Source organism: Spermophilus citellus (genome assembly GCF_964194105.1).
Source record: "Spermophilus citellus genome assembly, chromosome: 7".
In the NCBI taxonomy this organism is placed as follows: domain Eukaryota; kingdom Metazoa; phylum Chordata; class Mammalia; order Rodentia; family Sciuridae; genus Spermophilus; species Spermophilus citellus.
The window spans coordinates 63,581,021-63,605,649 of NC_138188.1; the positions used below are offsets into that span (position 1 = coordinate 63,581,021).

The following is a 24,629-nucleotide window of genomic DNA, read 5'->3' on the forward strand; positions in this document are numbered from 1 at the left end:
CACTAATAATCCATTCATGAGGGTTGAGACCTCATAGTCTAATCAATCATTCCCCCATGAATGGATTAATACTGATTATAAAAGAGATTGAGGCTTTCAGTTCAATCTCTTCCTCTCACACTCTGGTAAATTCTTTCTCACTCTCTCAACATTCTTGCCAGTCTGTCTTCCACCATGGGACAAAGCAGCAAAAGGGTCCACACTAGAAGTGAGCCCTTCAACCTGGAGTTCCCAGGTCCAGAACAGAAATAAATTTGTGTTCTTTACAAATTCTCCACTTTCATAAACCCTGTCATAGCAGCACAAAATATATGGAAGACACCTTCTGATTTGAAAGTAGTTGCTAAAATACTGACTGAACTCAGTAAATCACACTCGTCAAATGCACTGGAAAATATAACACAGACATTTGAAAAATAAAAAAGCCAAGACTTATATTTCCTGAAAGGCAAAAGAACAAATTCTACATTATCAATGTGCAGAGTGTGTGTGTGTGTGTGTGTGTGTGTGTGTGTGTGTAACATGTATGGGATAGAAATCAAGTATTTACAACATCCTTTTAAAAGTTTTGTGGCTCTGAAAAGAATATAAATAAAATGTAACAAGAATAAATTATAAATTAATATTTTCTAGCCTGGTGTTTCTCTGGTTTTATAAAAAAAATAATTGTATAGTTCTTTTAACTTCAGAACTCAGAAATAAAGGACATTATGAGTTTAATTTCTCATTCTTTTTTTAATTTTTTTTTTTTTTTGTAGTTGTAGATGGACAGCATGCCTTTATTTTATTTATTTATTTTTATGTTGTGCTGAGGAGTGAATCCAGTGCCTCACAAGTGCAAGGCAAGTGCTCTGCCACTGAGCTACAGTCCCAGCCCTAATTTCTCATTTTTTAAAAAAAATATTTAGTTGTTAGTTGTAGTTGGACACAAATCTTTATTTATTTGTTTGTTTTTATGTGGTGCTGAGGATTGAACTCAGGGCCTCGCACGCACTAGGCGAGTGCTCTACCGCTGAGCCATAACCCCAGCCCCCTAATTTCTCATTCTTAACTTTAATATATTTATAAAATATCACTATCTGGTGAAAATATGTATCCAATATACTACACTATACAATGAAAATAACTTTCACAGATTTTCCTTAGAATGTTAATGAGTAAGAATTAATTAATCTATGCAAGATAAAACAAATGCTGATATTATGGGTGCATTTTTCTGTCAGATTTTCTTTCCTTACCGTGATGAAAAAAAATGAAACCAACAACTACAACAAAATGACTATGATTAGAAACTGATCATTTAACACTCTAAGGAAAAAAGCAAAAAAATATATTTTTTTTCTTAAAATTTGGCCTCTAAGTAGTTACATTTTCAGAGCAATTTTTCCCCTGAGTCCTGAAAGCAAGTTTGTGATTTTTTTTACATATCAACTTCTTACAGAATAAAAAGTTTTTAAAAACAATGTTCATTTTCCTCTACACCAAACAAAACATTATATATTAAGTATAGATATTATAAACCATGAAGAGATGCTTCAGTTGTTTTTTTTCATCTATTTTTTCCTTATCATTCTCTAAAATTCCAATTGGAAATAAGAATACATAAAGCAAAACACCAACTTAGATTTAGAAAAAGAACTGTGCTTCCATTTGCTTTGACTTGGTAAATAAAGATGAAAGTAAAATTTTACAGATGTTTCCTTTGATGAGGAACATCACTATGAATGTAGGCATCTTTTGTTTCTCAAAATTTCTGCACTTTTCAAACACTGACACAATCATAAACTGGTATTTTCACTTCATATTAATGAATTATGATAATGCTTGTTTTACTCTAACTCCACATAGTAGGATTTTTTTCTTTATGCCCTCAATATTTAGAAGGGGAAAAACAGGAGCTGGGGATGTAGCTCAGTGGTAAAGCACCTGCATAGCATTTAGGAGGCCCTGGGTTTGATCCCCAGCACTATCAAAAAAGAAAACTAAACTAAATAAATAAATAGGTAAAAATATAGATGAGAAAGATCAAACTCTATCATAAGGACAGCTGGTTCTTTATCCAAGGACTGATTCTTCATATTTGATCTATGTCACCAATACAGAACGATAATTGATATTTTGGTGATCCTCATTCTTACTTCTGAAATAAAGCAAGTAATTGTTTGAAATGCTTTTCAATAATATAACTTGAAACTAAAAGGATTTTCTTTTAACTGATTTCTCTTCCTTTTCGAGAAGAAAAAATACAAACTCAAATGCAATAGAATGATTTTATATAGAGGCCAGAATCTATACAAGTAGAGAAGATAATGTTTTCTATTTAACACTGACAACTAAATTCACCAGAATATTCCATTTCCTGACTATTCCACCTAATTGAGTTTTGCTGCTTTGATGTTCACAGTCTGAATAAAATGAATGAACAATGGTAACGACAGCCTTTCAAAGATATATAGTGTGAGAGAAATAAAAATGCCTGCTAAAAATAGCATGTATTATAATATGCTCCACTTACATTTCTTACTAGAGACCTTATAGTGGGTCATCAGAGCTTTATGTGATCTCTACTTTTATTTTCTAAGTTAGTGTCACTTTAGATCTTTGGTCTGATGTGGTTTGTTTTCAATTCTGGAGCCTTTGTATATAGGAAGATGAAGTTGCTAACTCCCCATTAGGTAAGTACTTGTTTTTTCAGATGCTGTAGTGTTACCTATAAATGGCGGGTGGGACTGACTCACTTTTTCAAGATGCTTACCATGACTAGGCACATGTCAATGCTCTCACAACCCTGATAACCAGAATACTCTTTATTTTAACAGGCAATGGTACAGGATAAGTGGCTATGTAACTTACCAAAGGTCATTCAGGTATTTAACTGGAGTCCAAATTTGAACTTGGGTCTACACTCATTCCAAATTTGGGCAAGTGCATAGCTATTTTGTCAGTTTCTGAGCAGGATACTCACACTGTGGCCTCCATAAAGTCTCTGAAATATTGTCTACCTCACCAAACAGATTTGGAAGCAAAGTAGTATAAAAATTCATGATGAAGTGGGGCACAGTGGTGCCCACCTGTAAGCCCAGCAACTGCAGATATAGCTCAGTGATAAAGCATACCTGGGTTCAATCCCTAGAACCAAAAGAAAAAAGAAAAATGATAAATCCAAAATAAATTATTTTTACTATTCTCCAATTAATACATCATTAATTAACCAATAATTGTCTTTTGTTTTTCAACCCAGGGAAACCACATTAATTTTTATTAACAGGTTCTTAAATGAGTTACTTAAAACCATTCGTTTCTGTGACTTGCCAAGATGAGGCACATGGCTTTATACCCTGAAGGGAAAGCTTATTGATTCAATTAACACTTTTCAGATTAGAAATGAAATCCTATATTCTGAAAAAAAAACTGAAGTCAGACAGAAGTTCCCCGATTTTATACTTTTTTAGAGTAAGTTCAGTTTTCTCAGTGAGTGGTCATTTTCTATCCTCAGGTGTTAAATCTATTCCAAACCTAGTCCTTTTGAAGTCCACAGTGAAGGTGACAGCTTTCTCCCTATCCCACAGACCAGGGCTCTCCTCACAGAGCCAGAGTGGACCAGAGACAGGTGCCTGGGGCACACTTCATAGGGCAGCCACTGGAGCCAGCAGAAGACTCAAGCACTCCTGGAGGAAAGGGGAGTTGTACTAAATTGGAAAGAAAAAACTGCATTTGGTGTGAGCAGACTTGCATTGAACTTCCTTCTATATTTCATTCCCTTTGTCATTTGGACACATAACCTTTCTGAGCCTCATTCATTAAATCCATAATGTCAAGGATAAGGGCCTAATTCAGTGTATGGCACATAACAAGTACTCAGTGAAATTCAGCTGACTTTAAAATAAGACAAGAGCAGAGTCCCAGCACTTGTCCCAAGGCTGGATGATGAATGGATACAAGACAGGCAACATTCTGGAGTTAGCAACCCGGAGTGAAGGAGCTGGTGGAAGCCAGGAGCCAGCCCAAGGGGGAAAACAAAGCAATGAGCAGCAGGAAGAAGTCAGAACTCAAATGAGATGTTCTGGGGCAGACAAGATAGTCCACGAGGCCAAGCTGATGACCCGGTTTTGCTTGATGACAAAGAGAATGCTGACTTCACTGGTTTTGCTACTGAATAAATCACAAGGGTGGGTAACCTCAGAAAATATGTGAAGGAGTGGGAAAACACAGGTAATTAATGGAGGTTGTAGAATTTTAATTTAAAAATTCCTCTCTCTGAATGTTATTCTAACTTTGGGTATTTACAGTGACTGGCACATCCTCCTGTGAAACATCGTGGCTGAGATGCCTGTGACTGAATTCCATGGTTTTAAGCCCCAGGGAAGGCGTGAAATACCACACAGCAGTAAAAACTGCTTCTGGGTATCAAATCTCTTGAAGGATATCTAGAAAACAAGTAAAATTTTGAAGCCAGTCCTAGATTCTGGGTTTTCTTTGGGCCAAATTCCCAGTAGCCCTCTGCAGTGAAACTCAACTAGCATCACCCCAAATTGCACTTAGGATCTTTGGAAAGAAAGGTGTCTGAATGACTGGTCTTCCTGGTAGGCCCTACCCTACAGGACGTAAACCTTGTTTATGGGCAGGCAATGTGGATGCTGCTTACCAAGGTGTTTGTCACTGGGCACAAAGTAACAGAGCTTGAATCTAGTTCAACCTCATTGAGCAATGACGGGAAGGAAACACTGTTAAGGAATAACATTCTGCCCTTAAGGTACTCATTTACCACTTAACACCAACTCTGTAAGGAAAATGTGTTTGTTTTCAATGAGGCTAAGAAAGACTCAACCCTTGCTTCATGACCAAAAACCAAAACTTGGCCGAGTTATGGGGCAGTCTTACTTCAAAGCCAGCTAAGATACATTAATCACTGTCAAAAAGTTAAATAGAAAACCCTAAGTAAAATATAAGAAGTTTTAAAAAAATAAAAAATAGGTGAGTCCCAGACATACGCAAAAGTGGGCCAAAAAGAGTTAAACTAAAAATAAATTCTCACTTAACACTTAATTCCTTGAAAGAAAAATTGGGGATATGTAGCCTTAAGTTCTTATATATAATTCTATATAGTCCTACCAGGATTGGTTATTTGGATTTCAAGCCCACAGCAAAGTCAGATGAAACAAATTTAAAGAGGGGATTCAATAACTACCCTAAGAAGCCAACAACAGCAAGGAGTACTATTAAAAAAAAAAAAAAATCACGACTCAGAACTAATACTAAAGGTGCCCTGATCCAGGACTTTTTTTTTAAGTTGTAAGATAATTTTATTTCTGTATATACTACTAAATGTATAGTTTTTTTTTACATTTTTTCCAACTTCACTGAAATATAACTGAGCAATAAAAAATGTACATATTTAAAGTATAGAACTTTAAGTATATATATATATATACTTTAAAGTTCTATACTTTAAATATATATATATATATATATATATATATACACACACACACACATACACAAATGTATATATGCATGCTTTGTAAAATTATTGCCATAATCGACCTAATTAATATACCTATCCCCATTCATAACATATTTTCTTTTTTATCAATTTTTTAAAATATAAATGATAGCGGAATGCATTACAATTCTTATTACACATATACAGCACAGGACTATTTAACATATGAGCAAACTGTTCTTTGTATGATGAGCATGAACAGTGAAACAGACTTTCATGTATTTTTAGTCATGAATAACATACTGAGGTTTTCTTAACTTTTTTTTTTACTTAACTTTTCTAATTTTTTTTTGTTCTGATAGTATAGTTTGTTTCTTTCTTATATTCTGAGGATGTTAAAAAGAAACACAGTATTAATAACAGAGCAAAATAACACCCATAGAGACATCAAGAGGGTGCTCCATCTCAGAGCCACCTCCAACTCTCATACTTCCTCCAGTTCTGAAATTTTTTCTCTCTTCATTTTATTTGTCCTCATGTGACCCATATCATTGTGTGCCTTTCTCTACTAACAGGACTGCTTGAGAGTAGGGACCATGTTTTATTTGTGTTGGCAACTTCACAGTATCTAGCACAGTACTTTCTATATACACAGAGTAAATATTAGTTAAGGCCATTAAATTTTTTTTACATATTCAATGTTGCCATACAGGCATGCATGCAGAAATGATTTCATATAAATGGTTAAAATAAAACCTCCAGGGCTTGAAAAAGCAAACTTACTTATCCATATATAAACAAGTGATTACATACTGTAGTTCAAACCTTGTCCTCAGTTCAAAGACTGTAACAGTGAACAGAAGACACTAGTTCTCTGCATGGGAAGTCCTTATAATCTTATAGTAGAAAGACAGACAAACAAAGTAGGCAACATCCAAGGTGACATACAAATGAGATTTCAGGTCATTATAATTGCAAATAAGAAACTAAATGTAGGCTGACAGGTTAGGAAGAATTTGGAGAGGTGATGAAGATAGTCCTCTGTAAGCATTTCTCTTATGGCTTATATAGGTCTTCCTCTTAACATGTCAAAGAAGAGATGTAGTTATGACCTCTACAGAATCCTCAGAGGTAAAACCACAAATGTGCAGCTTCAAAAGCACAGTGAAATCTCCATGGACAGCATGCCAGCCTCCGACATTGTCCCCAGTGATCCCCACCTCTTGGTACTTGAACACATCTTGTACACTTCCCTCCCACTCAGTACAGAGTTGGTCTGTGTGACAACTAGCACATAGCACAAGAGATGGTTATAAGAGATTGTGGTTTCCACATTAGGCTCCTTCTCTGTTGGATCCCTTACTCTGTGGGAAGCCAGCTGCCATGTCACGAGGACATGCAGACACTCTATGGAAGGGCACACGTGGTAAGAAACTGAGGTCCCTGGCCAACAGTGAGGAAGAGCCACGTGAATCAAACGTGGATTCTCCCCGAAGACTGCAGCCCCTGTTAACAGCATGATTACAACCTTAAGAAAAACTCTTGAGGCAGGACCAACCACCCAGCTGAGCACCCTCAGGAAACCACATGAAATAACAAATATCCAAGATTTTGTTGCTTAAGGGTATTACATCTTACAGCAATTTGTTATTCTTTTTCAGGAAGAGGCCTAAGTAGCTGAAGTCTGAGCAGAGACCTGAATTAAGAATAACTAGTGATTAATAGATCTTAGGAAGAACATTCCAGACGGAATAGTAGCATGAAGATGCTAAGACAGATGTGAACTTGGAATGTTCCTGAAACAGCTAAAATGCCCTCATGGCATTAGGTATGTTAGTGGCATACAAGAAAGCTGGAAGAAAAGGGCTAAAACATCCTTCAAAGATATGGAAAGCAACATTACCTAATCTACATTTTATAAATGATAATCTTTGTAAAATACTGGGCTACCTTGTGGGAATGAAGACTGCCAGCAAGAAAACCAAGTGGAAGCCTTCTACTTGTCCAGTCAAGTGGTGATGCTTATCATTTCCAGTAACTCAGAGTAGGATATTAGAAATAAAAACATGGCTTGGTTAGATGAAGGACACATCCATATTTTAAAAGTAGAGTGAATACAACTGAATGAAAAACATATCCATGTAAACTATAGCATTCCAACAGGTTCTGGTTTTTGAGTGACACAGCACCCAAATAGATTTAGACAGTGGCAACATTAAATGTGATCTAGTGATCTAGGGTAACTCAAAATTAAAAAAAAAAAATCATCTGTACGGTCGTTAAAAATCATTATCTTGCCTGGGGTTATAGCTCAGCAGTAGTGTGCTTGCCTAGCACGTGCAAGGCCCTGGATTCATTCCTTAGCACCACATAAAAAATAAATAAATAAATAAATAAAGGTATTTTTAAAAAATCATTATCTCTTGTTATCAAAACTATGGGGCCTATGGGCTGGGGTTGTGGCTCAGGGGTAGAGTGCTTACCTAGCTCGTGTGAGGCCGTGGGTTCAACCTCAGCACCACATAAAAATAAATAAATAAAATAAAGGTATTGTGTCCTACTGCAACTAAAAAAATAAATATTAAAAAAATACAAAAAATCTATGGGGCCTAGAAACAAAGACCTTTCCATTTATAAAAGAACTAAGTAATCAATAGAACTTTTGGTGTCTGTTTTGACTGGTGCCAACCAGATTGTTTAAGCAACAACTAGTGAAGGAAAAAAGAATTAAGTAACAAAACAGAGATGAGGAAAACCAAAAATAAAGCCAAGTTTGTTTTTTTTCACATCAACATATTTCCAAAGGAATGACGTTAATAACAAGAAGTATTTCTTTAAGTTAGAGAATAAATATACTGGGAACTGGCAGACTATTCACTAGTTTCATAAAGCATTTAGAGTTTCAATTATTAGGGCTTAACAAGAATCTACATGTCCTCACTGAAAATTTTCTAAGGAGGCACTATTCACAAAAAGTACACAAATGATCCTGTCAAAAAAGGTCTGCCTCTTCTTACTGCTTCTTCTATTGTATGTACAAAAAGCATGTCAAGATGACTCACGAGAAATATCCATTTATAAATCAAGTCTACATTTGTTTACCTAGAGACGAATTTTCAGCTCCTGACATTATTAGACTGACAGACATGAAAAAAAAAATCAAGATTTAAAATGCAAAACACAAACTGTTTTTAAGGTTATTTTACAGAGGGGCTGGGGTTGTGGCTCAGAGGTAGAGCGCATGTGAGGCACTGGGTTTGAGTGTCAGCACTACATTAAAAAATAAATAAATAAATAAACAAACAAAGAAAATAAAAGTACTGTGTCCATATGCAACTAAAAAAAATATGAAAGATTATCTTACGAGGGCTCTACCTCTGAGCTATAATCTCAGCCCAAACAAAGGAGCTTTATGATTCCACACTGTACCCTATCTTGAAACAGACTGTGGCACATGGGGCCATCATTCCAAATGCTTCCCCCCTCATGCTGGAGTTACACATCCACATCCTACCATGCACTCTGTAGTGCTCATCACTGTAGGCAGAGTGCTCTTCACCTTCCCATTTATGTTGAGCTTGTCTGTGAGATCTGTTTGATCCACAGAATGTAAATGGAACTGACAGTGAGCCGCCTGCAAGGTGTTAACACTCACCCTCTTCTGCTCCTGTGATCTCCCATGAGAAGATCATCCCCAGGTCACAATCCTTTCAGCTCCAGGTATAGATTAGAGGTATGAGGAGACAACCTGAAATCCAACAAAAAGCCTGTTGTTCAGGCCCAGTCCCAACCCAGCCCATAATGGCCAAACCACAGACCTGGAACATGATTATGTTTGTTATTATAACTTTGCTACTATAAGTCACTAAGATCTCAAATTTTAATGTAATGGTCTGTGTTACCTACAATGAAAAAAAAAATGATTAAAAAGTAGTGTCTGTATGTCACAATACTAATTTCAAAATTGTTAATATTGAACTTATCATTGTTGATAATACACATTCTAAATTTTCACTACAAGTACCAGGTAAACTAAAGTTATATTTAACAAAAAAAAAAATCCACAGTGCTCTTTTTATATTTTATATAAAATCACTTTTGTATTGCATACCATGTAAAAATGAGGAAAACCAAATCACTGGTGAGATTAGATGTCATAATGAAAATGTTTTGAGAAGTAGAAGAAAAATCACGCAGTACTTTAGTAGTAAAAGAAACACACGGCAGGTAGAGATCTGTGACAATCCCAGGCCTGCCATTCACAAGCTGTGTGGCCCCCGTCAGGTCAGCACTATTCATAGGAAATGCTCTTTGAAGCAATTATGATTTTTAAAATTTCCAGTAGCCACATGTGAAAACATAGAAAGCATATGTGCAGTATAAGACTGCAATAATAATATGTTCATCACAACAGTTAAACCGAAATGCAGTCCCACAAAAACAAGAAAGTTATGCTTTACAGAAGCTGGGTGTGGTGGCACCTGTCTATAATCCCAGCTAATTCAGCAAGAAGATTACAAATTCAAGGACATCTTAGGCAATTTAGGGAGACCCTGTATCAAAATGAAAAATAAAATGACACTGTAGATATAGGTCAGTGATAAAGCACCACCAGTACCAAGTAAAATAAAGTTATATTTAACAAAAAAAAAAAAAAAATTCACAGTGCTCTCCTTTTAAAATTTAAACTTAAATTTAACAAAATTTGAGATTCAGTTCCTTGGTCACACTAATACTTCTAGTGCTATCGCCACACTGATACTACTGTATTGGGCAGCACAACTGTCAAGTCATTCCATTTATCTGAGGGTAACTTTCTTCATGGATAGACTTCATGGATACAAATAAAACAGTTATTTGAGATAAAGAATTTCAAACATAAGTGCTTACAGAGGCTGGGCTAGTAATATGAATGCTCAAGGCAATTAAAGTAGTATTTTGGCCAACTAACGCCTCCTCGTATCCCATTCCAAACAGGAATTCTGGTCGTATCTTATGGGACCTCATGACTTTTCCAACAAAGCTGGAAATCTGGATGTTTACCTAAAACTGCTTTTCTTTTTTATTTTTCCATGTAGACACTACTATGAAATTTTTCAGAGCACTGCATGGGCAAAACCAAAACATGTCCCTATGCGATATTTGCAACAGGGGCTCTTACTTTCCCTGCTCTACCAATTTGTGATTTATTTAGAGGAGTGGTATGACTTCCACATCTAGAAGCTAAAACACACAGCCGGATAATTGGTTGAGTGGTGAGCTTGAAAGCCCCTCTGTGAAGTCAAGGTAAAGTCTGAGTTGCCTGGTAGCCTATGGTGAATGTCCGAACTCTAGGGTGAGCTTAAGCTCTTTCTACGCACCAGGATGCAGGAGTCTGAAATGGAATCATGCTAAAGCAGACAGCCTAAGTCTCCAATTCTGGATAAAAAAACAGTGTGCCAGAAACAGAAAAGGTGGTAGATCCAAGTTCCCCACAGTGACTATCTCCCTCAAAACCCTGAAACCCAGATCCTAGGGAGCCTGCCTGGATCCTGAAAGAACAAGGTAAGCTGAGAGTGGAAAGCAGAGGGGCAAGAGGGATTAGTAGTTTGGGGAGCCATCAGGACTTTCCGTGTACACAGAGGGCAGAGATGAAGAGGGGTGGCAAGTGGCAGTTGAACTCTGAGGCCACCAGTTCTTAAAGTCCAGGTGAGTCACCACCTGGGAGTATTCTCAACAGGAAGAATCTGAATTCATAGCTTCAAAGGAGATAAAGTGGAAAGTTTTTGTGAATACTATAACACCTCATTTTAGTTCCAGGGTAAGGAAGCCTTGGAAACTGGGGATAATAGCAAAAGCCCTGAGTTAGGATTCAAGCAACTTGAGCATTAATTCCAAAACGTGCCACTGTCTTTCTGGGTGACTTGTTTCTCAAAATTAAAATAGTAATAATGAAGCATATTGCTTTACTCTATAATACAGGGTTGTTTTCAGACCAAATGATATAAATATTAAGCAATCTGGAAGTATAAATTTCTCATAATTTCAAGACTTTTTATTAAATTTACTAAGCAACTGCTAGTGGATTCTAGGAATGCAATTTTTTAAATGCCATTTAAGTCTCTGATTACCAACTTATTCCAATTGGGGGCAGGGAACAGTGGTTATGGATTCAGGAGAAGAGTGACAAGTACTGACAACCCCATTTCACACTCAGGTACCTTGCAGCCATGTCTAAAGGTTCATGGGGTGAGACCAGAGGAGCTCACATTCCAATATGAACTAAAAGGACCTCAAAAGGAAGAATGTACCCTGAAGCAGTGGTCCCTAACCTTTTTTCAGGTCACTGATGCTTTGAGAATCTGATTAAAACTAGGTTTCCATCTTGGAAAAAGACACATATTCAGAAATGACATGTTTTTAGGAAATTGGTTTATGGACCCCCATGGATCCCAAACTGAAAATGTTACCTGTAAGAAAGAGAGTGTCACAGACAAAACTCTCAATATGGTCTTAGGCAAAGAGTAGCTGCTAAATAGGAAGCTGTCTTAGAAACAGCTGGAGGCCAAGAATAAGAAAAAGAACAGACTTTATAAATGTTCTGCCCTATTCAAAGTATTGCTACTGTAGGCCCCTCAGGACAGTTCTTAAACCCTATACAAAGGGTCTTAGACAGACTCACAAATACCATCATTCTAGCTAACTGGCAGTCACTGATTCCTTGGCTAGTGTCAACAGGAGGAAGTATCCTCCAGTTCAGCCCCTAGGAATCTTAGCCAAACTCAGAAAACAAAAGGAAAATCATATAAGAAAAAATATAATATGTAAGTCCCCTTAAGAACCATATGCACATCATCAATACATTTCAGAACAGGTGGGGGTTGTATTCATTTTGGCTTTTGGAACAGAGAATAGAAAAGAGATCATGTCATAAGGGTCTTAAGGTATCCATGGAAATACCACCATGAGCAGAAGGCCACAGGCCCCACAGTGCCAGTGAGTATCGCAGCAGCAACCTGGCAGCCACACACACACAGCAATGATGGGGGGTGTGTTGGGGGGGAGATGGTTGGGGAGATGGCTGATGCTATAGAAACTCAACAGCAACTTCTCAGTGACAAGAGCAGACCTTGCCTCAAAGCTCAAATGGAGCATGGATGAAAACGAATGTTGATAAAATATTCTCATTTCCAAATCCAATCTCACATGAAAATATATATGTTTCAGATATAAGATGTATCAGATATTAAGCTGATGACAGATATTATACTTGATCTTAGCCAAAGACTGAAAAGCAATGAAATACATTTCAGAAAGTTCAAAGAAAGTCAAATTTAAAATAGATATACTTATCTTATGTATTTCTAATGACTAAAACATGTTTAAGAGAATGAGGACATACTCTGAACTTAGAATTACAACTGTCCAGACATACTTAATGACTTTTTCATAATGTGCTCTTATACTTTACTTTTGATTTTATTTTATTAATACTACATAATACTATTCATATATCATAATTTTTTTAATCTTGACTTTCAAAGTAGGGGTCAATGAAAAAAATTAAAATTACCAGTCATGCAATTAATGCTTCAAAAGTATCCAAGACCAGTAAAACTTCGTGGGGGAAAAAAAAGTAAAAAACAAGGACTTGGAGCTGTGGCTTTAGATCAATGGCAGAGCACTTGCCTGGCTTGTGTGAGGCACCGGGTTTGATCCTTATGACCACATAAAAATAAACAAACAAAATTAAGGCATTCTGTCCATCTACAACTAAAAAAAAAAAAAAAAAAAAAAAAAAAAAAAAAAAAAAACAAGGACTTCAGCAAGGACTCCAGTCTATGAAGTCAGAAGCAGGTGAAAAATGTTGCTTGAAGAGACACACTGTTCTCCCTTTCTATTTACTTGCCAAGGAAATGCAGTCCCTGTTAAGAGGAAGAAATTTTAACCTATTATCTACGGGTTTGGAAACTCCCCCAATGACAGGGTACCTTCCACTTTGTTATTTCTGTCAACAGTCTACTAGCTGCTTTATATTTCAGAGAGTCATATGGAATTTTAATTTTTCCAGGTCAGATAGTTAAGCACCAGATGATTTTCCTTCCAAGTGCCATGATTTCAAATGCCACTTCTTGCTAATATACTATGAACTGTATAGCAAATCACATTTTAATATGTATTTTTTTCAAAAGTATTAAGTAAATAATCCAAGAAAACAACTGAGAACACAGCCTGCACATAGCAAGTACTACCTGGATGCAATGACTTTGGTAATGATGATGTGGCCACAGTGACAACATAACATTCAAATAAGGATTCTTGCCTCATGGTAGGCAGGGACTGAGGTAGTCCCCAATGGTTCCAACCTTCTGTTCTTCATATCCTCACAAACCCTTTTCCTTTGCATCTGGGTTGAACTTGGTGATTCGATTCTAAGGAACCAAACATGGCAGAAGTGATGGAATATCACTTCCAAGATTATTAAAATACTTTCACTTTCTTTCAGTGCTTGCATCCCTCTTGCTTTCTTGGATCTCTTGCCCTAAGCACAGCCAGACACCATGTTGTGAGGCATTCCTGTGAAGGGCCCTGCAGAGCTGAAGCAAGTTGGAGGTGGATCTTCCCAGACCTGCCAACAACCCCAGGAGTGAACTCTGAATCAGTCCCTTCAATTCCAGTCAAGTGCTGAGAGGAATTCAACTCTGGTCAGCAGCTGACTGCAACTTCATGAGAGACTTTGAGTCACCCAGCTAAGCCCAGATTTCTTTCCCAAAGATGTTAGGAGATAATGTTTGTTGATCTAAGTCAATCCATTTTGAGACAATATAGCTTTTAGAGAAGTAGAAGTAGATTTGGAATTGTGTAGTGGACTGTAAGAAGAGTATTTTGAGAATGTAAGAATTTGAGAACATAGCACACACAAGTTTGGACTTCAAGAAAACAGACGGAAGGATTTAAGCAAACATGAGAAAAATATATCAGAAAGCAAAAAAGTATGGAATACCCGAAAGTTTAGTAATACACACCATTATGTGTGGTTATGTGACCCAGTCATCTGCACTTATATAGGAAGTAAAAATTGACAGATAAACAGTTAAGATTTCCTAGAAAAATGTTACACATGTCACTTTGGTTTCTTCTTGCTATGTAATACCAAACTACAGGGAAAAGGTCAAATGAGGGGAAAAGGGCTAAACAAAAAACAAAGCCAGAAGCCAGAATTTGATGGTTTCAGAAATTCGCAGCCTCTCTAGACAGAAAATCATGCTAAAATTAAGAAAGGCACCACAGGTAAATAGGCACTACCAGGACACTATCATAGAAACATGATCTCAGGACAAAAGCTGAGAGTATGGTCATAACTCTCTTTATTACAAATTTGGAGGATTAAAAGGAACGTCTTGAGGTACATTCAGTCCCACCACAGGACCTCCAAAGAGTGTCTCAGATCCTCTAAACAGATCTTCAGGAAGTTTAAGGGCCTTGTCCCTCACCAGTCTCAGCATACACCAAAGTAGAGAAGGACAAATCTCCAAGAGAAAGGTGGGTGTGGCTTCTGTCTAATGGAAAAAAAAAAAACTTCAAGAAGTTTTGCAGGGAGCCCACAAAATTTTTGAGAGGGCTGTATCAGGAGAAACAATGTCAATATGAGTCTGAAGTGAAAAAAAAAAAAAAAAAGCCACAGATCTCCAAAATTCTACTGGCAGAAAATCTGAAAAAATACTCAGCTGCAAACATATTCTACCTTTCATTTAAAAAGGCAGAATTACTCAAAGGTTAGCACTCTTTGCCCAAAGGTAGTGTCAAAAGACATTGAAAATTATTGCCAGGCCTCAAGACCTAATCAAGAGCAGTTGCCAGCTTGGATTTTAGAATTGCTAAGGACCAGTGACTCCTACCCTACTTGACATTTTCTGCCTTTTTTGAACAGAAAAGCAGCATAGGTAGTCTATGTTAAAGGCAGATAATTGGACGATTTAGTTTCACAGAGAAAGAGAAACTGTATTTGAAGAATTATACATAAGGAATTATATCCAAGAAAGCTCACCACACTTGGATCAAACCTGGATGACTTTCAGATTTTGAGCTGATATAGTAAAGAGGATTTAGTTTTCATGTTCTAACAGAAGTGATGTTTGGGGCTGGGGTTGTAGCTCAGTGGTAGAGCATTTGCCTAGCACTTGTGAGGCACTGGGTTTGATCCTCAGCACCACATTAAAAAAGAAAAAAACAGCTAATTAATTAATTAACTAAAGGTATTGTGTCCATCTACAACTAAAAAAATAATTAAAAAGTGATGTTTGACAGTATTATTTAACTTGTTTTAGAGCATCCAAACCTCTGAACAGAATGCAAAGTCCTTTTAAAAATTCCCTCTCAGCTTATTAAAAGGTTGTGATATTGAGACAGTATGACAAAAATTACAGATTTATAACATTAAATCCGGCCAATGTAAAACTTGATTAATTACTCTATTTAAACCAAATTAAGTAATCGAATAATTATCACCTAGCCAATTTTAACCTGTTTATCATTAATTTTAGCATTACAGCTATTGTCAAGACAGCACATAAGCAATGTCAAAGCCCTCTCAAATATCTTCATTTGAAATTTTTGTTGTTTCTTACAAAATTTTCAATTAAGGAAGAAATTTTGAATTAAATGTGAACTGAAAAATTGAATGTTTAATTCCCCTAAAATGATTATAATTCACTTACTCTCAAAAAAAAGCAAATGATATCATTCAAATGTTCCACAATACCTATCCTTCAGAATGACAGCACGTCTTTTACTTCTCTGTTCGCTATCTATCATATTGTGACATTTCATATATGAGAAATAGTTAAAGCAATATTTTTTAAATGTCAGACTCTTACACAGAACAATTTATTTCATACCCATGTCCCCCTAGGCCATGGGCCTGTTTAGTGAAGCTTATTAGTGAAGGCAATGACTGACAGACATGTCCTCAGTATAAGCACTCATGCGCCAATAAAAACAAAGAACATAAATATGCCATTCAGAAATACACAGCATTGTTTAAAAATAGCTGTGCCTATTGCTATTCAAACTGAGGAAAGGGTGTTGTTGGGTCTGTAAAGACAGAACAGGGAAGTGAAGGAACAGTATCTTGTTTGCGAGTCTGGGCTTAGCTTCAGACACAAGGCAAATGACTTACCCATCTCAGAATTTAGTTTATTAACTGTAAAATTCAGTATTTGTGTAAGGTTTGATCAGTTAATACATTTCTAAACGTCAGACCTCTCACATGGGTTCTTTTTTAAAAATTTTCTTATTTGTTCCTTTTAGTGATATATGATGGTAGAATGTATTTTGAAATATAAATACATGGAGTATGACTTCCCATTCTTGTGGTTGTACATAAGGAAGTGGAGTTACACTGATCATGTATTCATATACGAACATAGGAGAGTAATATCCAATTCATTCTACTGTCTTTCCTTGCCCATTCCCCTTCCCTTCCTTATATGAGTTTTTATCACACCGATGCAAAACCCGTAGGATACTTAGTTAACAAAGATTCACTTTCCCCTAAAATAAACTTCTGGAAAGAAAACTTGACACCACTGCCTCATCAATTAAAAATCTGATTTAAACAGCATTAATGGATGGTTATCAATAGATCATTTAACTTAAAATTATATAACATAAGACAAAACAATTATTAAGTTCTAGCTGTCAGTCTCTTGGCTACCCACAATCTGTTTTCTTTGGAAAAACAGGTGAGCAGTCATATCTAGCAAAGACATTCTAGCATCAAACTGAGTTTATCCTTGTCAAGAAAGTACTAAAATGGAATTATAAGTTTTTCATCATATGATTCAATTTCAGGAAATATCTGCATCCACCTGAAATCAATTCCACTGCCACCAAAATCATCTTCCACAGCAGCAGCAAATATCCTACACCCTGGAGATGCTGCCTCAGATAATCACACCTGTTACTTCCAACTCTTAATTTTATCTTGAATTCTCAGATGACCCACTTAACCTACTTTCTCCAGCCATTAATATCATCATGAGAGATACTAAAATAATTTTGAGGGCAATGGTTTGTCATGGAAAAAACACAGGCTATAAAGTCACATTAGGGTTCTAAGCTCAGTTTCATTAGATCACATCTCTTCACTGCCAGGTTAATTAACCTAAGCCACAGACTGGTCAGTCACATGAAAGTGTCGCTGATTAACAGTATCATGCATGTAACATGCTTAGCAGAGTAACCTGAACATGGTAGGCACTCAATAAATGTGTATTAAAAATAATTCAATCTCTTCAGATAAATCTTCTAAATCCTACCATGAAAAATTTACTCCACATATCACTGAATCCAAAGAGAAATACATATTACCATTTTTCTTTCACAGTAAGCTACATTCAAATACCTTTCATTCCTAAATAAAGCTAGAAAATTCACAAATCACCTACTGCCCAACACATTTTGTCCTTCATGATAAAACAGGAACATTTGGTTGCCAAACTGAAAAACAGCAACTCTTATCTGCTGTTCTGTAAAGTGTTTTCAGGTTTTCTTCTCCCCCCTCCCCCCCCAAAAAAAACATAAAAAGGGTAGAAGAGACAGAGAATGTGTGTCTTAAAGTTTCATGGGCACATAGCTCTGAAAACAGCCACATTTAGGCCACAACTAATAACACCAGTACCTACTACATATAGTAAAGGATAGGCCGATTACAAGCAAGCCCAATACTAACCCAGCAGCAGCAGCAGCAGTCCTGGTCATCTTATACACGGTAGGAGTAATGTGCTCCAGGACTCATGCTAGTCACTTTAGATAAAGTATTTGTAATTCCTACAAAAGTACAAAACAGACCTCCTCCTTAGCCCTAATTCAAACGTGAAGAAACTGAAATTCACAGAGGTCCCCAGTCTACTTGAGATCAACCTATTGGTAAACACCACCACCTTTGATGCCCGAAGGAGCTCTCCCTTCACTATTCTCTACTGTCTTTTTTAGAAGATGTGAACAAGAACCTTCCTCAGTGCTTGAAGTCATCAGTTGATATCAATCCCCTTTTTTCTCCCTCCCCTCTTCTGGTTCCTCTCTATTGTTTTGCTTTTGGGTGCTCCATCTTCGGTCTTCATTTTTCCAACTTCAATTCACTTATTCCTTCAGCCACTGAAATGCAGTCTTATATCCCAACCCTACAGGAAACTGTCCTTGCCGAGTCAGGAAAAAAATTTAAAAAGTGGAGGTAAGGTTTTGGAATGCACACTAAAAGTGCTTTCATAATACACAATTCTCTTACATGGTCAACCAGTTATTCTCATTACAGAGTTGGCATGTTCCATTTTACAGGGATGACTAAGACACACATCATGTGTAAAACTGGTTATATATTTTTGTATGAATCATATGCAAAGTGAATCAGTTTTTAAAAGTAACTAGAGCTTTTTATCTTTCAATCGGGGAATGAATGTATACGTAAAAACCTACTGAATTTAAAGAGCATTCTTTTAAACAACAACTTGATAAAAACCTACTTTTAAACTGTATGATGCGTATTAGTGAAGCTATTTCACCAACAATGTCTAATTGATATTAATAAATCCCAACTTTGCACTTGATTTCAACTACATCTACCATAACATTGCCCAGACTTGACACCTATATTAGAGGTCTGTGAACCACTCTGTTGCACTTGAGTCTCCCCAATAGACCAAATGCAAGTTCAAACACTAATGATCATGATAGCCTATTATAAATCCTATTATCCCGATTATTACACATGAAGAAACTGAGTCACAGGGAAGTTCACTCACTTGCCAAAGATCACAGTAAAAAGGATAGCAGAGAGTTAAGCCTATGTGCTCAGACCTGAGTTACTACATCTACTACACCTCACTTCCCTCCATAAATAAGCACATTCACAGGCAGAGAGAAGACTAGATAGATACAGACCTACTATTTACTGAGTACCTACTGACAAGGCAGTGGAAGATTAAGGAACTAAAAAAAAAAAAAAAACCACCTTGATCCTGACTGAAGAGATTTTTCTGTTTTGAAAGAAGATTCAGCCAAAGTGGAAAATCAACATGTATCCAATTTCAACAAGAAGTCTTCATGTTTAGACTAGTGGGCCACAGTAAGTGTCAGAGAGCATAATACAAAGGACAATAAACTTAAACAAATGTGACTCTCAAAAGCACCCAATTCTTTTATTTTAATTATCCATAATACACTTTTCTGAAATAGGAACATGTAAAACATTATGTAAACCTTTTTCAATGTTTTTTTGATCATCATATGGAAGATAAAAGGCACCATAGTACTGTAACCCAGTGTTTTAGGAACATGGGGCTCCTTGACACTAAAGACTATTTATAAAACTGTTTCACAGTTATCTTTCTCCCAGATCTTAATGCACATGGTATTTCACTTAAAGTTGCACCCCTCTCCTAATCTGGGATGATCTAGAAGAGAGCCCATCAGTAACCATACTCTTCATTCTATATTTAAACATCAAGGAAGAATCCTTTTCCAGAGTAAAGTCCCTGGATTTATGCCTATCTGTCTATTCTCCGTGATGTTCATTTAGAAATATCCAAAGTACGTGGCTAACTACAAAAACAAATTCTGTCAATTTCAAAATTTGTACAAACCTGGGAAGAGAAAAAGAGACAAACCAACTCAAACTCTGATAATAATAATAACAGCTGGTCTTTAAAGAGCAGCTGTGTACCAGGTATGCGCTAAGAGTTCTATGTGAATTATTTAATCCCCAAAACACCCCTGCAAAATGAGTCATCCTAACTTCCATTTTATAAATAAGAAAAATGAGGCCAAAGTTCATACAAAAAGTCGCAGAACTAGAATTTGAATCATAATCCAAAAACCTGTCTGGCTTTAAATCACATGCTCAGGATAAGATGCAAATGTCTCTGGGGCCTAACCAAGTAAAATAAATGTATGAAGTGGCTCAGTTTTAAGATTATAAAGCTGTGTTCCTCAACCATGGCTGCACACTGGAATTACCGGGGAGCTTTAAAGACTACTGGGGCTTGGGTTCCACCCCTTGCAGATTGTGATTTAATGGACTGGGAGCTGCTAAGTGATTCTAATGGGCAGTCAAGCCCAAGAAACACCACTGATAGGTACACAGAATGGTGCACTTGAAAAGCAGTGGGAAAAAAATCAAGTGTAAAGTAAATACTGTGCTGTTCAAAGGTTGTCACTATTCTGCTACCAGCATGTGACCTATGCACTACTCCTCAGTGTAACTAAGGTGCCAGTATGGGAGCTAGAAACATTGATGACGGATGGATGGATGGATAGATGGATGGATGGAAGGATAGACAGATGATTGATTGTTTGAATGAATGACAGAGTCAGACACAGACATGGTTTTTAGTGGAGAGGGTAGGCTAGTCTCTCAACTTTTCCCATATCACCTCTCACTGTCTCCTGTTTATGGGACTATTCCACCACAAAATGTACTCAGGGTAAAAAGTAACCTACTTTCAAAGGAATCTCTAGAGTATAGCCTACTCTTCATGTGAAGATGAGCTAACTATGCTCATTTAAAAAATGTATATTATCAGAACCAAAGTACTTGAATTTTTTCAAGAGTCAGGTTTTAAAAGAAGGCCGCTCAGAATTAACTCTGATTCTAATCCAAGCCAGGTCAAGAAATCTTACCTCACTAACAAGTCTTAAGAAGGGAGAGTCTGATGCTCTAAAAACACATCATTGCAGGTAGTACATGAAAATGCTAAGTAAAATATCATCTGTCATTGCAAAAAGAAAGAAAAAGTTGCATGCCATCAGAAAATGTTCATTAAATGGCCTGCAAACGTGAAATTCAAAATGTTACAGAAGAGTGAATCCATTAAAAAAAGAAGAAACTTTAATCTGCTTGTGAAATAATTCTTCCTACATAGTCATATTTTAAGTGTTGCATCACTATAATCCAAGAGGAAGTGGCAAGAGAGTAAATTAGGAAATGAACTTTAAAGCCACCCATTCAAACTAGGTAGAAATATTTTCATCTCCTGCTACAAAGCAAAAGTTGTGCATGTTAATGATCCCCTATTACCATTTTCCACCCCTCTCCCTAAAACCACCACAGAAGGAAGACAAATTTAAAAAGAAAAGAAATTAAGATTGATTTTCAAGTGGAATAGTGCAAAAAAAGCTGTGATTTAGAAACCAGGGCCTCTGTCAACAAGTTCCAGCTTTGGCAGTTAAGGCAAGAGAGCTACTTGGGCACAATATTTTGTTGTTTAGTTTGATTTTTCAAAAAGCAGAGACACAGAAGCAAAGCCTAATAAAGCAGACAGAAGTGCCTGGGATCAACTTCTCACCACAGTTCAGAATAATTCCTGTTTGTTGTTTAAATTAATACATATGGATTCTCCTTTTGAGCATCAGGTACTACACAGTGCCAAGGATGTAATGGAGAAAATGAAGCCCTACCTTCCTGGGTCTCCTAAATAAGAAACTAAGGCACACAACCTCACTATGCATGCCCCTGCCACAACTCTGTGAAAATCCAGTCGTCATCGTCATCGTCCAGTCCCTGTGTCTCCCCTCAACCCCATGAACTAGCAGACAGCAAGTTCTTCTGTTGGTCCTGGTGCACTGAAATTCACAGGGAAACTGCTGGTAACTTCTAAATAAATAATGCCCACCTGCCTTACCCTCGTCATACCAACAACTCATGGGTAAATGTGAACATACTTAAAGAAAAATTTTTAACCTAAGAGTATGTCAAAACAGGTTTTCCTTTTGAGCCAAGCCCAGCCACATATTTTCATTGCCTGTGGCTATGAAAGCTCAGTGGGCTAAAAATACTTTTCTTTTTCTAAGTTGGGAAGAACAAATGAGTCCAAGCAATCAGCTGTGTATCATTTTCTCTCATCTTAAAGTTTTTACTAGAAAACACCCGGAATAGTTGGAGCAAAGAAAAGGCATCTGTTTCATATTTGTATTCACACACACAAACAAAAAGAACCCTCCAGCTTGCTTCTGCCTAATACTATAAAATAAGCTATATTTGTATTATCAGCTAAGACTGTCAGCATTTCACTATTTATCACTTGGGGGGTGTTGGAGGACCACATATGTGTTGAAAACAAACCACAAGTAGAGGTAAAAGCTAAAAGCTTTCAAAAAATATATGCATATATGTGATGACTATGTCCTTAACAAGACCACATGGTACAGTCATGCATCATTTATGTGTCTTAAATTTACATTAAATGATATTCCAAACTAGAAGGACACAAGCTTTAATTCTTTCTACAGATTTTGCACATTATGTTTGCTGTGCCTGACAACGTTAAAAACTGTTTCTGGCCTTTGACTTCCCAAGGCTAACTGTAAGACAGACAGACAGACACACACACACACACACACACACACACTCACTCACACACAGCTCTCTGATGAATTAAATGCTCAGGAAGACAAATCTTTTTTTTTTTTTTTTAAAGACAATACCTGCAGCACAGTGAACAGTTAGGTAGTGTGGGCTTTTCCCACACACCCAACACCTCCAAATCACCCTATTAAGGTAAAAATTAAAAAAAAAAAAAACTATCAGGTTTTGGTCCTATTCAACTGATACTATCTGGGGCTATTATTTTTCCTTGAAAAACATCAGTTTGAGAAATCTCTGCCCAACTCCTCATTCCTTAGGCGACTGGTAAAGTCAACTGGAAAGCAAACACCTAGAAACCACGGAACCATACCTCTCAGGGATAGGCTGGCAGAAGCGGCTGGAGAGTTACCAGTATGCCTGCTTGGACTGTAGCTGGGCCTTTGACAAGTGCTGGGTTAAAGTACTCCCTGAACACCCGCCCACCAAACGCCCCGCTGGAAGATGGACTGGTGCTACAGATTTCAAAGGAAACCGCTGAAAGGAAGGAAGAGAATGGGGATGTCATCTCCCCTGACACTTGGGCGGGGGATGGGGGGGCGGGAGCCCTGCACCGCTCATTCTGATGTCCCTGAAGGTCAGAGGTGACGGCCACTGTGTCAAAGGCTAATAAACGTCACTTTTCTAGCCCTGGTGAAAGCACGGGGCAAAGTTGGCCAAGGGCCGCGCGCGTCCACTGTACCTTGTAATTGGGCAGAGAGGGACTCCTGGTGCTGCTGGTACTTGAGCGCCACCGCCTCGGCTTTCCGCAGCTGTGTCTGCAGCTCGTAATAGAGCATCGCGCCATAGAGAAAGCCAAATACCACGGTCAGCAGCAGCAGCGTCTGGAAGATCCGCTTCTGTTTTCGGGAGCACATCCCGTTTCCCATAGTCCCGCCTAAACCCTGCGCTGCGGCGGTAGCGGTCGCCTCCTCTCCTCCGCCCGAGCGTGCGTTCAGCAGCGGCCACCGCAGGAGGTGGCCGGGCGCCGCATAAGGAGACGCGAGACACAAAAGCGGGGCTGGAGGGGAAGTGGCGCCCGCTCAGCCCCCGCGCGCCGCGGGGCGCACAGCCATCAACGCCGCCAGGGCAGGGGCCGCCAAACTTCTGCAAGGCTCGCTCTCAGCGAGTGCCCGGGCCCAGGAGGGGGCCCTCCGCATACTTTAGAACTGGCTGCCCTAGCGCCAGTCCCCAGACACCGCCTGCTTTTTTCCTCCTCCCCACTTTTTGGCCTCACTGTCCCCGGCGGCTCTCGGGAGTCCCGCCCCGGCTGCTCCCCGCCCCCTCGCGCCGGCTCCCACTGCACGACTTTGTTGCCACTAAAAGAGAGGGTGCTAGCCCAACAAAGGGAGCGGGCTCCGGGCGGCGCCCCCGCGCTTGGCTAGTCGGGTGGGTGGATACGTGGGGGGGGCAGGTTGCTTTGGCCGGGTTTGGGGAACGGTGGTACAGTGTCACTGACCCGGCTGCTGGAGCCTCGGCCGCCGCCACCTCCCACCCAACTTACGTGTCACCCGCGGCCCCGCTATTCTGGCCAACGGGATTCCGGGAGGAAGTTCCACTCGGGCTCCCAGCTCATTGGGCCGGTCCGAGCCGCCGCTCCCTCCCTTCGGGGAGGCAGTGCTAGGCTCGATTGGACACACGCTTTGTCCGTCCCACCCCGGGCCGCGCCTTCCCTCCCAGATCGGGGCCGACTCAGGGCTCCGTGGGCCGCGCGATTGCCTGGCGCCGGGGTGCGCCCACGTGGAGCCCGAGAGGGTGGGGGAGAGGTGGAGGAGCGGGAGACTCTGGGTGGGCGGGGGACAAGTCTGG

At 38.5% G+C, this 24,629-nt stretch overlaps 1 protein-coding gene across 5 annotated transcripts in view; it reads right to left on the reverse strand.

Annotated features, from left to right (window-relative positions):
* GOLIM4 (golgi integral membrane protein 4) overlaps positions 1 to 24,360 on the reverse strand; it is a 77,385-nt gene extending 53,025 nt beyond the window's left edge. For all 5 annotated transcript variants that reach the window (XM_081301144.1, XM_081301143.1, XM_081301141.1 and 2 more), the window contains exon 1: positions 23,524 to 24,360. In XM_081301144.1, coding sequence (XP_081157270.1) covers positions 23,524 to 23,710 — 187 coding nt within the window. In that variant the 5' untranslated portion in view covers positions 23,711 to 24,360. The remainder of the gene's footprint in view (positions 1 to 23,523) is intronic.
* Positions 24,361 to 24,629: the final 269 nt, after the last annotated feature.